The sequence below is a fragment of the Theobroma umbraticum genome, unplaced genomic scaffold (genome assembly GCF_002168275.2).
Source record: "Theobroma umbraticum cultivar Fairchild unplaced genomic scaffold, ASM216827v3 scaffold_44.0, whole genome shotgun sequence".
Taxonomy (NCBI): Eukaryota; Viridiplantae; Streptophyta; class Magnoliopsida; order Malvales; family Malvaceae; genus Theobroma; species Theobroma umbraticum.
In genome coordinates, this window is record NW_018397255.1 from 10,511,373 (window position 1) to 10,527,987 (window position 16,615).

A 16,615-nucleotide genomic window follows, 5' to 3' on the forward strand; every position below is an offset into this window, starting at 1 on the left:
ACTTTCAACTTTTAACTCAAACATTATACTTAAAAAATTAAAAAAAAAAAACTCTTATTTATAAATTTAATATCATATGCATGCATGATCGTGCAATGCTCAATTATTTACTTTTCATGTGACAATTTTTTGTAATATTTTTTTTATTTATTTTGTGATCATCTATAACATTAAATAAAAGTAATGTAGAAAGCTCTAAGAGAATGTCAAGTAACACTTTTATGGAGCCTTTCAATCCATTTGCATTTTTTTTCTTTTAAGAAAATTATAAACTTTTAAATGTTACCGTTATATGTATGAATATACATTATATTATAGTGACCAGATATATTACATCGTTCAATAAGTCAAACACATAAGTGTAATCTTATTCGATTTTTTAAATTTGATTATATATATTTAAATTTGATTTTAAATTAAATTAGATTAAAATTAAGATTTAATTTTAAATTATTCATTTAAATGAAATCTTTAATATTATCTTTATTTTATAAATTTTATTTAGATAAGTAATTATTAGGTTATAAATATATCTTCATTTTATTTATAAATACACACTCGAATAAGAGTTATTACTCCTTTAATATTTCTTGAGTTTTGAAACAGTCACATTGTAATTAATTTAAATATACAATAATATGATAATATGTAAGTTGTGAATTAATGATTTATTAAGAGACATTTTCAACATTATATTTATAATAATCATTTATTTCTCAAAATCATTGTCGTAATTGACAAATCTTGTTATTGTAATATTAATAACATATATTATAATAAACATTAGATACCAAAAGTAAGTAGTAAAAGTTTCTGCTCATTTTCAACTTTAAAAAATGAGTTCACGATGCTTTATTTCTAATATCACATAACAATAGATAAAAAGAAAAAATATGATTTTTTTTAATTTTTCCTTTTCATTTCCCCTTCAATTCTAAATAATTTAGAAAAAAAATGTATAAAAATGGGTTGAGAAAAAGGCAACTCCATAAATCAATTTCTTTTCTTTTTTTCAAAAAAAATAAAAATAAATGAAAATGAAAACAAAATATATATAAATTAAAGGGACCATTATTTTTAACTTTCAAAAATAAGGTATTTTCAAAAATAGTATTTTTTTAATTTTAACTATTTATAGCCATTAGCAAAGATTTTTAAACAAAATTACCTTTAATGGAATCTCCTTATATTCGAAGTGTTAATATTCTCTATTTTTATCTCTTTTTTCTTACTCATGTTTTTTTTTATAATTATAGGAAATATAACAAATAAAATAACCTAAAAGTTAATTATTCGAGTTAGAGGATTTTGGATAATATTTTTTATCCAAATCTATTTTATCCCTATTTGACGTTGACTAATTTTTTAATACATTTTTATTTTCATTTTAAATTCATTTTTTATTTTAAACTTTATTTTTATCGTAAAAGTGTATAATTTCAAGAGTTTATATCCTCATAAAATACAAAAATAAAGAACAAGTTACACATTATGTTTAAAAATGTTGGTATTATATGCCATATTCAAAAAAAATATTGTTATAGTTGAAAAAAAGTTATTTCACGTTTTAACTTTAAGAATTTATATTATGATAAAATACAAAGAAGCAAGTTACACGCTATGTTTAATAAATGTTATTGTTACACACCATATTTAAAACAATGTTGTACATTTCAACAGAATATGTTACATATCATATTCAAAAAAATGTTACACACTTCAGTAAGATATATTACACACAAAAAATTAGGCATCAGATGTTACATATTAAAATCAAAGAGTTACATATTAAAGTTAAAGTTTCAGCACCAGATGCTATACGCTAAAACTAAAGTCTTAGCACTAAATGTTACATGCCAAGACCAAAGCTTTAGCATTAGATGTTACACTCCAAAACTTTTTTTTTTCTACATTTTCCTATTGATGTTACACGCTAAGACACAAATTATTTTGTTACACGTCAAGGTATGTTATACTAAACTTGAATCATTGAAAAACTCAACATTAATAAATAGAAAAGGTTGTTGTTACTCACCATGCCATGTTTTTTGATATTGATGATAAGATGGCAAAAGATAAATGGAGAGAGTTTTGTCAATATAAACCAATAAACCAAGAATATGTTGTTATGTTACATATCGTATTGTTTAGTTTATAGATCGACGATGATATGGTAAAATAACAAGAAATAAATAAAAAAGATGATGATGATAGTAAAATTAAATAGAGCTAGATGACGAGAAAGAAAAACACAAAACAAAATAAAATGAGATGAATGACGAGAAAAGAATTAAAAGCATTTAATGTTTTTTTAAAAATCATTTAATTTATATGAAATGATTTTAAAGATATTTTTGTTATCCTATGACTATAATTAAGTAAAAACAATTAACTCTCTCTTAATAGTTATTTTTGAAATGACTTTACGAGAAGGTTATTTTTTACAATTTTTTCTAGATTAAAAGTGTTGAAGAAACGTGAGACATAGTTATGTTACATTAAGGCTTAATAATGTAAGAAAAGAAAGCTGATGGCACTACAACGATACTTTCCCACGTTTTATTTCTTTTAGTTTTGGATGAATGGAATGCTTTCATTGAACAAACACTAACCCTGCTACACGTGTTTACAGACACAACATTTACAGTCGTTTACAGACAGACCACAAGAGGCCCTACAGCCGTTTACAAACAGAATACCGGAAACGCAAAACACAGGAATACTATCAGTTCCTGAGAACAGAACAGCAAATGAAGAAACAGAGTCAAGATATAACATGGTTGCTCGCTGATCCTCCAACTGGCAAAATTACAACTCTTACTATGGGTTTTCGGGAACGTTGAACCACTGAAAACTCTGCCACTAGCCACAGTTCCAATGCCTTCTAGATAGATGTTAGCTCTAGTTTCAGAACAACTTGCTCAAATTCTGCTGCATTTTTGCTAAGTTATTTGAGGCAAGTGATAACCCACCAAGGTCTGATTGACATCTCAACCTGTCTGTCCTCCATAGCATGAAGAGTTTCTTAACAAGTCAATGGATCATCTAGAGGTATCCAATTCGAAATCTTACCGCCCCAAAGCGCCAACATTGGTGCTATATGCCCAAGCAATTAGATATTTTCTCAGTTGAAGTGATTGTAATGCAAGATAGGTATGCATAGTATCCATATGAAGGAAGGTTGTGACAATTTTAAACAGAATTTATCAGGTTTTTTCATTACCAAAGCCTTGACTTTGCCGTGAACTTTTCACCTGCTTTTACAAACTTTTAATGGAGAATGATCTTTGACAGCTTGAGCAGCATCCCGTCTCATCCAGCCTCATAATGACTGCAACTTGACCCCGAGCCCTGAGGCACTGGTTTGGTTGAGATGACAAGCCACCTATGTATTTCATGTGGAAGCTGCAGTAGCATTGTTTCTCTGCCAACCAAATTTCCATGGCCTGGGTTTTCAATGCTGGCCAACATGGCGGGCCAATGGAAATTCTACAAGAATAATGAAGGATGATTTTTCTGCCTCTCTAAGATACTGTACAGTGCCATTCATAATCTTTACAAGCTTCTGACTGATGTATAGGCCTAGACCTTCCCTCGAGACACCATGGCTATGGTGAAACATCTCCTGAATTAAATCTTCTGGGATACCTGGTGCTGGATGAGTGATCCTGCGATTTGAACAATCAAAGTCATCAGCCCTATTTTCATTCTTTATCTAATTGAGGAGATGTAGAAACATGACATATAATTGCTCCAATCACTCCGGTAGCTTGTGAAAGCCAACAATAATGTTTGAATATTCACCTTGAGAAAAGTTGAAAACAATTTGAAACTGTTCTTTCTTCATATCCTAAGTATGATAAATGCATCCTGAATACGATTAATAGCAAGATGGAAAAGCAAGACCATTCAATGTTGGAACAAAGGCAAGCAAGAAAAGAAACCTCATCAGAGAACAAAAGTAATAAATTCAATATTTTGAGATCTAAAAAATAAGACAACTATTTTAAATGAAAAGAACTACAGGCAAAAACCTAATGCAAATTGTGGTGAAAATGATATAACAGTATATATCCCACCACATTTTAGAAGATACGTTCAGCAGTCAGCAGTCAGCAGTTTTAGACTTCCTCCACAAGTGGGTATTGGTCACCCATACATTATGCAGCAATGATGGAATGTAAGAATGGCCATTCTAATACCCAGAACACATTCAATAAATATACCAAGGAAGACTACCAACGTCTCTTAGCTATCATAGATAGATACAATGAGAATTGATACGGTCACCACCTAATATACAACATATGCTACACAAATTTTGAAAGGATTATCCTAAGAAACCAACAAAAAAAAGGACAGAAATAGGATTAACATTTTCAATTACCAGTTAAATACAATTTTTACCCAATTTACGAATATCTTCTGTCAATTTTGAGTCAGAGACAGTGTGCTCATGCTACGACCTGTACTAAATTTACTACTATTCTAGCCTCCAACCCAAACCACCCCCCCCCCCCCCCCCCCCCCCCCCCCCCCCCCCCCCCGCCCCATCCCGGCCCAATCAACTTTCATTTTCCTTTCTTTTTTTCCTGCAGAAAAAAGGGGGTCTCAGAAATTAGGTGGTTGAATCTTTTCTCCCTTTTTAATAAAAAAGACTGGCCAGACTGCATCTACTGCAAACATAATAAAGCATACAGGAAATGGATTTTTACCAAAATTCAAGATGAACAATGTGTATCTTCGTTCCAATTGGTTCTTTCCGAGGAATTACCCTGAATGCAACTGATGATTCCTCAAATGCAGGAGTGAAGAGAAGTGCATTTGCAAAAAAATCTGAAAGGACTTGCTGAAGCCTCAAATTGTCTCCATACAAGTGCATAGATGACACCTCAGCAGGTAAATCTTGGATGACCTCAACTTGGCGCTCTTGGCTTGTTATCATTACTTGTTTTAGGACAGCTTCCAAGGCTTCACCCAGGTTAAATTCTGCAGAATTCATTTCCATGTAGCTGCAAATAGAAGTCACATGGTGTAAATGTTTGCTAAAAAAATAAAGAAAAAGGGGGTTAAAATCTTCTATGCCTGAAAGATTAATTGCAAATAAAAACCAAATTTATGTTCATTTGAAATCAACAAGATCAACAACACTAATTAGGATACAGTTAACAGGCATATTTAAGCAATTGTACCATTCCTCAATACTTTCAATGTCTGTATCATCAACAATCTTGGTTAATTGTTCCTGACACATTACACTTGTCCTCAGGAGCTGCCTCTGTTCTCTACTTAAATCAGAAGCCCCCATCAGATCCTGCATTAACACGATCCCCTTCAAAGGCTTTCTGACCTCCTGACGGATGTATGCCAACTTATTGAGGCTATTGGCTGCTGCCTGTTCAGACATCCTCTGCACCTGCAAAGCATATTGAAGCTCAGGGCTAGCTACGTGCAAAAAGCATAAAGTACCAGTGATCCTTCCCTCAGCATCAGTCCTTCTGTTTGCAGAAAGTAATACTTCAATAAATTTACCCTGCCGATCAAAGAACCCAAACAATAATTTATCTGTGTTTTCGCCAGCAGTTATCCCATTGAATACTATCCTGAGTTTGGTTAAGGTGTCATGATCCTTCACCCGACATCCAAAATTGTCCACTGTAAAAACCTCTCCAAGAAGCATCCTGTCAATGGCTTCTTCCCTCTTCATACCAGACAACTTTTGCATTGCATCATTCCACTCCGAGCATCGGTCAAGCTCATCAATCATAAAAATTGGGGGAATAAGTGCACATGGGCTCCTCACAATTCCAACATAATCACCTTGGATACTGGTATATTTGTTCATGACCATCTTTTGGCCAGTGAGATCTTGCCCAACAAAGCAAACTCCAACAACATTTTCCTTTAAGTCTCGACTACAGCATGCATTGACAACCAAGATGATAGGGCCATTATTTTCCTGACACCCAAAAGTCCTAAGCTTGATTTCAACACTGCGTTCTTCTATACCTGCCATTTTGTCATCAACATGCAGAGCCAGTTTAAATAGACAAAACGTCAAAATAGTGCAAAGCAAAGATGTGAGAAGAAAAGGAACTCAAAAAGCAAGTAAAAATATTTAGCACAATCTATATCTTTCAAAGGCAATGATCAATTACATGGCTATGAGAAAATGAATAAGATTATAAATATTAGTCCAGTTCTCTGGCAGGCTATCACTGAAGGCTCAAATAGAATGATACATGCAAACCATATTTCATCAATTAGGTGACTGAACAATTTGCACTCTCTTCTTTTTCAAGGAAGATGCATGGTTTTTGGTTTATTTGCATCAGCCAGCGAAGAGATCAGAAAGCAGTGCCAAACAATTCAACCTGCTAAGCAGCATGATAGCACTAAGTAGACAACCAATGCTGAACAAAGCATAAAACTGTGATCCCAACAGTCAGTCAATATACCTACAATATGCTTCCTGTAAATAACACCTAGCTATGCACTCCAAATACAATTGTACTGCTGCCAAACAAACATCTAAAAAATGGATGTGAATGTAAGTTACACAGTTTACGCATAGGTATATATGGAAGAAACAAAAATATCCAGATGTTGAAATACGCTAGTCAGTTAACATGTATATATTTTCTATGCAAAAAGATTAAAAAATATTATCTAATTAGAAGCAAGTTCAAAAGCTAAATCTCACTATCACCTTCTAAGGCCAATGACAGCATGTTCTTGACAATATCAATTGAATCATCCTCCACAAGATCGGCAAATGGCATGCCAATGGCTTGCTCAACAGTCAGGCCAGTTAGTTCTACTGCTTTAGAGTTCCATCCATTTATATTACCAGAAGAATCAACAGCGAAGATTGGGACAGCAGCTGTCTCAATCAGGCGGACCATTTCATTAGTGACAATACGCAGTTCATCCACCCTCTGAATCCTGTCATCAACAGATGGTACATTCACAATCATTTTGGAATCATCGGCAACTTCATCTTGCAAGGATCCTCTCAGTATGAGCTGTAAGGAATGAATTGCATCCATTTCTACATCCTCCCAAGGCAGGCTCCGCCACTTGACTACCTCCAGAAAAGCCTTGAATGAAGATCTTGGATGCATCTTTCTTCCATCATCCTTCTCACCAGGATCATGCTTTGCACCACCCCACTTAATTTCTTTAGCTGTATGGGACCGAAACCAAAACAAGAAATCTTTTGCAGTTATCCTAATTGCAGCTATCCCACAAGCTGCCTCCCCAAGAACTGAAGCACCTGGATAGCCAGCTTCCATTAGGCTATCAGTACTTAAGCCTGTACTGCCACTATGGTACTCAAGAAGCCACTCAGCTATATCTCTAATCTGTGCCTCTGTAGGGGTAACTCCAAGCAACCATAATTTTTGTCTGTAGTAAAGTGCAGCACCATCACACTTAACAAGATCCATGACATTTGGAGATTGAGTAACAATTCCGACTGGAGAATCTCTCAGCAGCATGTCGCAAAGCACAGTCTGAGTTCGCAGAATATGCTTCTCCCTCAATTGGGCAGCTAACTCCACTTCCTTGTTAATTTGCACTCCAAATACTTGAATTAGAAACTCACAAGCATATCTCAGCGGAAATGGAACAAACCTGGGGCTAGTGTGATGGCAAACCACTAAGCCCCATAATTTTCTTCCTTTCTCCTGTTCACTGTTCATCTCATCATCATCCTCATGGATAGTTATTGACATCACAAGAGACGCAATGGATCCCATATTTGCCATATACTGTACATGACACCCATGAGGAGATCTCAACGTGGATCCACAAAGACTTAAAGGTTGAGCCAATCTCTTATCTTGAATCACCTTAACTGGTTGGGAAAAACAATCACATATCATTCTAACTTTGTTTCTCATGAAAAGGAATCTTGAGGCTTGTGGTATGTCAGTAGCTGGGTAATGCAAGCCCAGATAAGGTTCCAAGTTAGGACTACGGCTTTCAGCAACAACTTCTCCATGTTCATCTTCATGAAATTTATAAACCATAACCCTATCATAACCAGTCAAATCACTAACCTCCTTAACTAAAACATCACATAACAGAGATATGTTCCCACTTGGCAAGGACTGCAATCTTGAGATGGCTTTGGCTGCCAGCTTATAGGACTTCAATGCCCCAGCAGCGGTTACAGGCACATCAGCTGGGTTCACTGGTTCAAGATCTATAACTAACCCTGCATCAATCCTATGCAAAATAGCATAAAAGGGCTTACCTGACATTTTACAATGAACCAATATCGGATTCAGAAGATTAACTTCCCCAAAATTAGCAGCTTTCTGCAAGGCTGACGCACCTGGAGAGCGAAAAATTGTTCTCACATCAGTTCCAAAAGTCAGAGACTCTTGTTGCTCTATGCTTGGAACAGCATGAGGTGCCAAGTCCAACATTTCTGGAGCATTATCGCTATAAGCAAGAACCGTGAAGTTTTGCTCATCAACGGCAATCAAGCAACCAAAAGACTGAATTAGACTTCCTCTTTGCATCTTTTGAAGGTAAGCTGACACAGTAGAAGAGGGAACATTACTGGTTGAACTAGAAATGTTGACGTCAATAGACGCGGAGTAATCAAAAAGCCTCTTGGATTCTTCAAAGTCCACATGTAGCTTGGCATCAATTGGGGTCTGTGCAACCATACGAGCATTTTGTTTTGATTTAGCAGAACTACTCCTAGAACAGTTAGTCTTGTTTGTCGACTTGGATGACATTTTCTCAAACACCCTTGTCCTCTGTCTTCTTCTTCTCCTTCTCCTTCTTCTTTCTTCTTCTTCTTCTTCTTCAACCCATGCAAACGTAAGATTTCCAAATCACAAAAGTTTAAAGCTTTGCATGGAATCTGTTAATCTTTCGTACTACCCGGACAAATCCTGAGACTTTCCCAACATAATCCATAATCCGATTAAAAATCCCATATCAAATTAAGCTTATTTATTATCAGCCAGAATCCAATGGACCCAGGAATCATGACCAAAGTAAAAATCGCATTGAAACCATACAAAAGTTAACAGCTTTTTTTAGATAATTCAGATGATTCCATTCTCAACCCAAAAATAAAAGCCACCAGTGGAATCAAAAGGCTCACCAGAAAATGGATTCCACCACCTTCAAACATATCTATATAGCAGATTCCCCGTTAGTCGCCCTCCAAAATCCTGAATAAAACAAACAATCCGAAATCAACCTATTACTTAAAACTCTTTTGTACGGCCGAAAACTTCTTCAAATAAACTCTTGTTTGACAAAATCCAAATCCCAAAAAGAAAACCCAAATTTGACAAACTATGTGTGAATTGAAGAGGGATTGTGTGGTGGGGATTGGGTCGGGAAGTATTATTGCAGGTAAAGGGCGGGGTTTTACAACGAAAGGCTGCTGCTAGACTTCTTAATGGAGTGGGTTCCTGAGATAAATTACAGAACAAGTACAGTACTATATATAGACCCCTCCACTCGATGGGCTCTAGGAGAGAGAGAGAGAGAGTGTGTGTGGGTGTTTGTGCGCGCGTGTTGGCTGCCTGTTTGAGAATCGGGATTCTCGATGGATACGTTGTGGTGGGATTCGGCCACTTGATAACGCGGGTTCCATGTTTTTGGGTTTAAAGTTGGGATTAGTGTCTTTATTCTTTGCGTTATGATCTTAAGATATATTTACTATTTAAGTTGTAAACACTTACAAATTTATCTGATTGTCACCTGCTCATTTAGTTTATGCATAATAATGATAAATATTATTATCAATACAACTTAGATTATTGTCCACAATAAATAAACTTAGATTTATATCACTATTATTATTATTCATTTAAAAATAATTATTATAAAAAATAAAGCTTTTGTTACCGAGTACTCAAAGATACTTGAAACTCGTAATATTTTTTATTAAATATAATTAACTCTTAATATGATAGAAATTTCTTAATATGCTAAATTTTTTAATATATATATATATATATTAAATCACTTGTTAGTATCAGTCATAAAATAAAAGTAAATCTTAAGTCTCACCTAAAAAAACGGTATTAGTTTCTGTTTAAAATAAATAATGATAAATTTTTCTTTCATAATTTAAGGAAAGAAGAATTGAAAATATTTTTTAAAATTAAAAAATATATATATGTACTCATCATTATATTAGATACAGAAATACAATAATGATTAAATTCTTTTTAGTTAATAATAATTAAAAGATTTGACCTACAAAGTTAAGTAAGATTGCAAAGCAAAGCACACTCCCCCCTAAGCTATTCCTCCATTAGTTTTAGATATTGTCAGCCAAGAATCTATTGGATCCAAAAGTTTATAAGTAAATGAAATAAAATGAAAACACACATATTTGGTTAACATGTGTTATTTTTTTTTGAACTTTGGCACAAATGTTCCCAAGGATATTCGCACTGGCAAACAATAAAAATGGGAGGATGGCAGAGTACGGAAGGTGGGAGGAGAATGTGTGGAGATGGGATATTTCCTTGAGAAGAAATCTCTTTGACTGGGAAGTAGCTCAATGGGATCGGCTCGGAATCCTTCTCACTGATATCCAGATTAGCAAAACACTAAAAGATGATATGGTGTGGAAAGGTGAGGCCAATGGTCTGTACACTTCAAAATCCTTTTGCAAAAGATTGATGGTGCCCACTGACATGAGAGACAAGATATGGAAGAATATTTGGGCTAGCCTTGCACCACATAGAATTGAGGCGTTTGTGTAGCAATTGCTTCATGAAAAAATTGGAGTGAAGGAAGAACTGGTAAGTAGGGGACTGATTCAGGATAATCAAAGTACTTGTGTTTTGTGTAATAAAGAGAGTGAATCTGTCAATCACTTGTTTATTTTTTGCTCTGAAATGTGAAAGGTGTGGGTTAGGTGGTGTGATTTATTTGGTTATCAGTGGAGTGTTCCTAGCAATGTTAAATTGTTTTTTGATTCTTGGAATAACTGTTATCCGAGAAAGGCAGATGAGAGGATATGGCGAATGAGCTATTTTGTGTTGTTTGGACATTTGGAAATGTCGAATGATGTTGTTTTCAACGGTAAGATTGGGATAGTACACAGTGCTGGGAGATCTCAAAGATAAGAGTGGCCTCTTGGGCTAATGCTAAATGGCCCAACGAGTATCCTTCTGTTCTGACTACTTTTATGTTTCCTGAAGTTGGATGTGGTGGTAAAAAGAAAGCAAAAGAGAGAAAAGGTGCTACATGGGAAAAACCAAAGCTAGGGCAACTGAAGTTTAATGTGGACGGAGCAGCTCAAGGATGTCCGAGACTCGCTAGAATTGGGGGTATATGAGGAATGAGAAGGGAGAGGTGTTAATTACCTTCTCCAAACCGATTGGTATTGCCAACTCTACTACTGCGGAAGTTCTCGCTGTGAAGGAGGCTTTCTTGATCTTCTCTGCATCGAGATTGAAAGATAATCATTCCTTGTTGATTGAAAGTGACGCGTGCAATATTGTTAGATGGATTAAAGATCTGCGAGTGCACCTTGGAGGTTGCGATTTTGGATGAATCAGATTGAAAGGTTAAAGGATTTATGTACAGAATGGGAAATCATACATTCACTTAAAGAGGCTAACCAAGAAGCCGATTCACTTGCTAAAGCTGCCATCCATCTTCAAAGTAAGATATTGAGAGGGTACTAAATTCCATTTTTAATCTTGATTGTGGAAGTGAGGTTCAACTATAACTAACCCTCAGTTTTTCGGTTTGATGGGAGGTTATAGCTGTTAACGAGCCTTGAGTCTTTTGTCTGTATTTTGGGTTTTTAGTAATGATCCCTCTTCTGTGCTTTTGGATTAGGAGAGATGACAATTGGGATGTAGGGATATGTAGTTAAGTTCGTGGATGTCTGCAGTTTTCTGAGACATTTTTATTTTTAAGAGAGAAGAATGTTGTAACTTTCTTTAGGGTTGCTTCTGTTCTTTTGGGTTGGTAATGTATACAAAAGACGTTTTTCTTTGATCTTTTGAAGAGATTTTTTGAAACATATATAAGATAAAATGGACTGATATATGAACTAAAGCTTTTTACTTTAATGTTTATGTGTAAGGAAGGAGGGGTTCATGTCCATGCATTATGAATAAACTTGATGCCTTTGCTCTTAAAAAAAACGTGTCATTTTTTTATTATTTTTCGGTACTAAAGGCATTTCTAATATAAACAAAACGTACATGGCCCCCAAGACTGCAATGCAACGTAGTTTCCTGGTTATCATGAAAGTTAAAAAACGCAGCATTTAATGAGCAATAAAGCAAGGGCATAGCACAAAAAAGTAGAAACAAAGTTTGGGTGTTCACGTAATATTGTTGTGGCGATTCCATTCTGAACCCAAAAGGTCATTCCTCTCAACCATATCCATTTTGGATTCTTCTTCTCTCCACAAGTTCTTGCATCCTCAAGATTAACTTTGGAACTCAAATTATTTCAACTAGTTACGGGAGAAAAAGAACCGAATGGAGAAAGAGACAGAGAAATGTAGAGACAAATTTACGATTTTACATAAAAATTAATTAAATGATAATCATATAAAGTTATAAATTGAATTAATGATTCGATTGAAAGAAAAAATAAAAATTAAAAAGTCAACTTCAGTTTAGCTCTAACTGAATGGAAGAAGTGAGAGTCTAAGAAATGTAATAGAGAGAGAATGGCAATACAGACTAGCATTAGTTGGGCAAATTTGCTGTTTAGGAAATCCGATGATATATTTTATTGCAATGGAAAAATTCATTAAATTTATCAACATAAATTCACAAATTCATCAACATCAAATTTCATAAACTCATAATAATATGTATAAATAATTTATAAATTTATGTTATAAGGTGGATGGTTTTAAAGTTAGGATCACAAACCAATTAAATCACGAATCAGTTCATATTTTTATAAAATCGATCATAGAATCATCTTTTGTGATTCATGGTGATTGAGGATTGATTCTAGATCTGATAAATTTATTTAAAAAATATGTAATTAAAATAATAATATTTCATTTTCATAAATATGAATTACAATAAAAAAGTGTACTAAACTTATAAATTCTACAAGAAAATTCATACATTCATATTATAATTCGTTTATTGTTAAATTTTATTACGTTTAAAGTTTTAACATTTTGTTTAATGTTGCAGGTAACTTTATTTATTTATATATTTTCTGTTTATTTTTTGTAGTTATTAACATTTGAGGTAAGTGACTCACCTTGATTTTTCAAGTTTTACATTAATTTGCTTTCTAGAAAAAAAAATATCGTACAATTTGTAAATATTTAGTTGATTTTGTATATAATTTTTAAATGATCATTAATTTAGACCATGGACAGGTCAAGTTATAAAATCATCTTAAAATTAATTTTAACTCATCGAAACCTAAATCATTTATTGTCTCACAGTTTCAATCCAAATGATGCAACAACGTCACAACAGGAATTACCATATCAATTCTATAAATGGTTTTGAGAAAATATTTTCTTCCATTAACGTTTAAATCACGACAACTTCATTTGTAAGATGTTTTATTTTTATTATTTATGTTTCAAAATAAATCATCTAAGTATAAAATAATTTGATTAAAACTGTGACACCAACTAATTTAATATAATTCAAAATCTAAAAAGTCAGTTACAAACTTGAAAAAAATTAGTTTTGGGCAATTTATCACAAGAGTGAAAATGACCCGAGTTTAGAAAGAACGTAAATCAAAATCCCAAAATACCCAAATTTCAAATCGGTGATCTGATCCCTTGATAGAATGATCATCCAACTGGACCTGGAAAATGAGTTAGGAAAGGATCATTGAGTGGGGCCTACATCTCAAAGGTGCACGTGGGAAGTTGGTACGTGTCTCTATCACTACTCTCCACCTAGGCATCATCATATCTAACGGTGTCAATATAGGCTCACTCGGTTCAAATCCTTGCTAATGGAGAAAATATAAGTTGACCGAGTCAACTCATTTTTATATTAATCATCAAAATTTTAGCTTAGTCCATCTTTTACTAGTCTAGGAGTCGGATTCGGTTAATTTTTATTTTTTTAGAAAAGAAAATTTTATTTTTACAATTCTAGTTAATAAATTTTTTATTAATAAAATTATTTTATTATTTAATTTAAAAATTAAATAATAAAAATTATTATAAATAAATAAATTACACTAAATATAAAGAAAATTTCAATTTTTAATAAAAACTATCATTTTATAAATATAAATACATAACCAAATAAATAAAAACTGTGATACTTATATATATCTTTCTCAACCTTCATCTTCAAGTAAAACATTTGAATTTTATTTGGATAACAATAATGTTTCAAAATCTGAATTATTATTAATTTATTATTTAATATTTATTATTATAAAAAATAAAAATAAAATTTAAATTTAATTAAAATTATTAATTTAATAAGTAAATATTAAAGATATTAAAATATATAAAAAAATAATATTATTAGTAATTAAATTATTAGTTTTATATAATTAAAATTTTTAAATTAATATAAATTATTAAAATTTTTTAATTTTCTTCTAACCCATAAAACTAGCCCTCAAAAAAAAATCATCATCCTTGTAAAATAAAAAACCATAAAACTAGCCCTCTTCGTCTAAAATAACTCACTGATAAGATGAATTGATCAATTTAAACCCAAATTTAATCTAAACTTAAATTTTTAAACTCAACTCACTCCAATTTCAATAAAAAATTACTGACTCAACGGATCCTGTCCATTTTAGCCAGTCTAATCGTACGCTTGGCCGCTAGTCTCGGGAAGGCAAACGGACCGTGTTTCCCGTTTCAAACGGCTGTGTGTCCCCTCTAGGTATGAGGGTGGAGGGCCCTAGACTCTCAACTAGTTCACCTGTTTAGTTCCACACTCCACCGTTGAAAAGTGACAACGACGCCTTTTGCCAAACTAATCTCAACAAAATAGGTGACAATTCATTCGTGGTAAAATAAAAATTCGGTAAATATCAGGTTTAATTTTCAGCTTAAGACGAATGTGATCTCAACTTCTTTTTAATGAATAACATCAAAATATTTTGAAAAGGAACAATGTCTTAAAAAGATTTTTAATTATTCAATAAATCTTTATATTTTTACATTTAATTAAATTTATTTATTTTTATTTTGACAAATCTTTATTATTAACAATTAAAAAATTATTATTTGTTAAAATATCATTATCAAGAGCAGAACTAAGTAACTTTTAGTGAAGAGCCAAAGATGAAAAAAAATATATATAAAATATAAATAATTAAATATAATATATAAAATTAATAATTTTTTTATACAATTAGTATTGTTTAAAGATTAAATACTCGAATATAATTTCATTTCAATTAAATGAAAAACATAAAGCATATTAAAAAATATATTATATAATTAAGATTAATAAAAAAATAATATATTAGTAAAATTTTAAGCAACAATAATAATGCAATGCTGTAATGCATATTTGAAAATTTACATAATAAATTTTTAATTTTTAAAAAATTAAAATTATTAAGAATACAAAAAAAAAAGAAAAACATGGTAAGTAGAAAATAAAATTATATAACAAAAAAGAAAAAAGAAGAATATAGTTGATGATTCATAGAAATTTTAAAAAAAAATTTATAAAAACTTAAAACACATAATCAAATAGAGTAAAGTTGAAAAATAAATAAATAATAATAATATAAATAAAAAAATAATTTTTTTTCTTTTTTATAATTTTACAATAAAAGGACAAAAGAAAAGAGAAAGAGAAAAAGAAAGAGAGGAAAGAAGTATAAAGAAACTGAAAAAGGAAAAATTTAAGAGTTAGGATAAAGTTAAATGGATTTACAAGGTTATTTTATTATTTTTTATTTGTATTAATAATATAATAAAAAATTATTTTAGGAGCTCATTAAAATATATATAACATATTATATTAATAATTTAATAAAAAATCATTTTAAGGGTTTATTAAAAAATATATGTAATATATACAAATTTTTAAAATTTTTTAAGGGATTGTGGAGGGACGCTTCGTCTCTTGATCACTAGTTATTTTTAAAATCATATAGTGGGTGAAATTATCATATAACTATGTCAAAATATCTATCAACATATTATGTCTATATCTTTTATGTCACGTTAAAATATCATATTAATAACACATGATATAAAATAACTTAATTATATGAATTTATTTGATTGAAAATAAAAATATGAAAAATTATTGCACATAATAAAAATATAATAATTTATTAAATTTTTTAAGAAATGTTTGTGAGTTTTTTTTTTTGCATAATGTTCAAATAAGTTTTTAAACTATTTAAGAATATTCAAATAAGCCTTTATTCTTTTATTGCATTCAATTAAACTTTTAGATTTTTATTTTGAATTAAATAACCTTTTATAACAATGATTGATTAATTATCTTTAGTAAAAGTAACACTTGTTACTTGATATCTACATGGCACTGACATGATATTAATATGAAAGATAAAAAATGTCACATAATCATGTTATCATAACAAATTAGCATGTTATGTCATCATCAATAATGATATGTTAGCATGATATTATGATATGTTAGCATAACATATCATT

The 16,615-nt window shown here is 31.7% G+C and overlaps 1 protein-coding gene across 2 annotated transcripts; it reads right to left on the reverse strand.

The window, feature by feature from the left end:
• Nucleotides 1–2,608: 2,608 nt before the first annotated feature.
• Nucleotides 2,609–9,552, reverse strand: PHYC (phytochrome C). 2 transcript variants are annotated; one of them, XM_021418051.2, is made up of 4 exons: nucleotides 6,710–9,549; nucleotides 5,193–6,009; nucleotides 4,716–5,012; nucleotides 2,609–3,668 (listed from the first exon to the last, which is right to left on the reverse strand). In XM_021418051.2, the coding sequence occupies exons 1-4, from the start codon at nucleotides 8,751–8,753 to the stop codon at nucleotides 3,455–3,457; spliced, it is 3,372 nt and encodes a 1,123-aa protein (XP_021273726.1). In that variant the 5' UTR covers nucleotides 8,754–9,549; the 3' UTR covers nucleotides 2,609–3,454. The 2 variants fall into 2 exon arrangements, with proteins under 2 accessions (XP_021273726.1, XP_021273727.1); XM_021418052.2 differs by having other exon boundaries at nucleotides 3,477–3,668; nucleotides 4,775–5,012; nucleotides 6,710–9,552.
• Nucleotides 9,553–16,615: the final 7,063 nt, after the last annotated feature.

What these genes read in the sequence shown, in the direction of transcription:
- PHYC (XM_021418051.2), bottom strand. Translation starts at nt 8,753, where the DNA reads ATGTCATCCAAGTCGACAAACAAGACTAACTGTTCTAGGAGTAGTTCT. An exon ending in GCTGTCATTGGCCTTAGAAG is followed by an intron (nt 6,010 to 6,709) that starts GTGATAGTGAGA and finishes ACAAAATGGCAG; the next exon opens with GTATAGAAGAACGCAGTGTT. An exon ending in ATTGTTCATCTTGAATTTTG is followed by an intron (nt 3,669 to 4,715) that starts GTAAAAATCCAT and finishes TTCAAATCGCAG; the next exon opens with GATCACTCATCCAGCACCAG.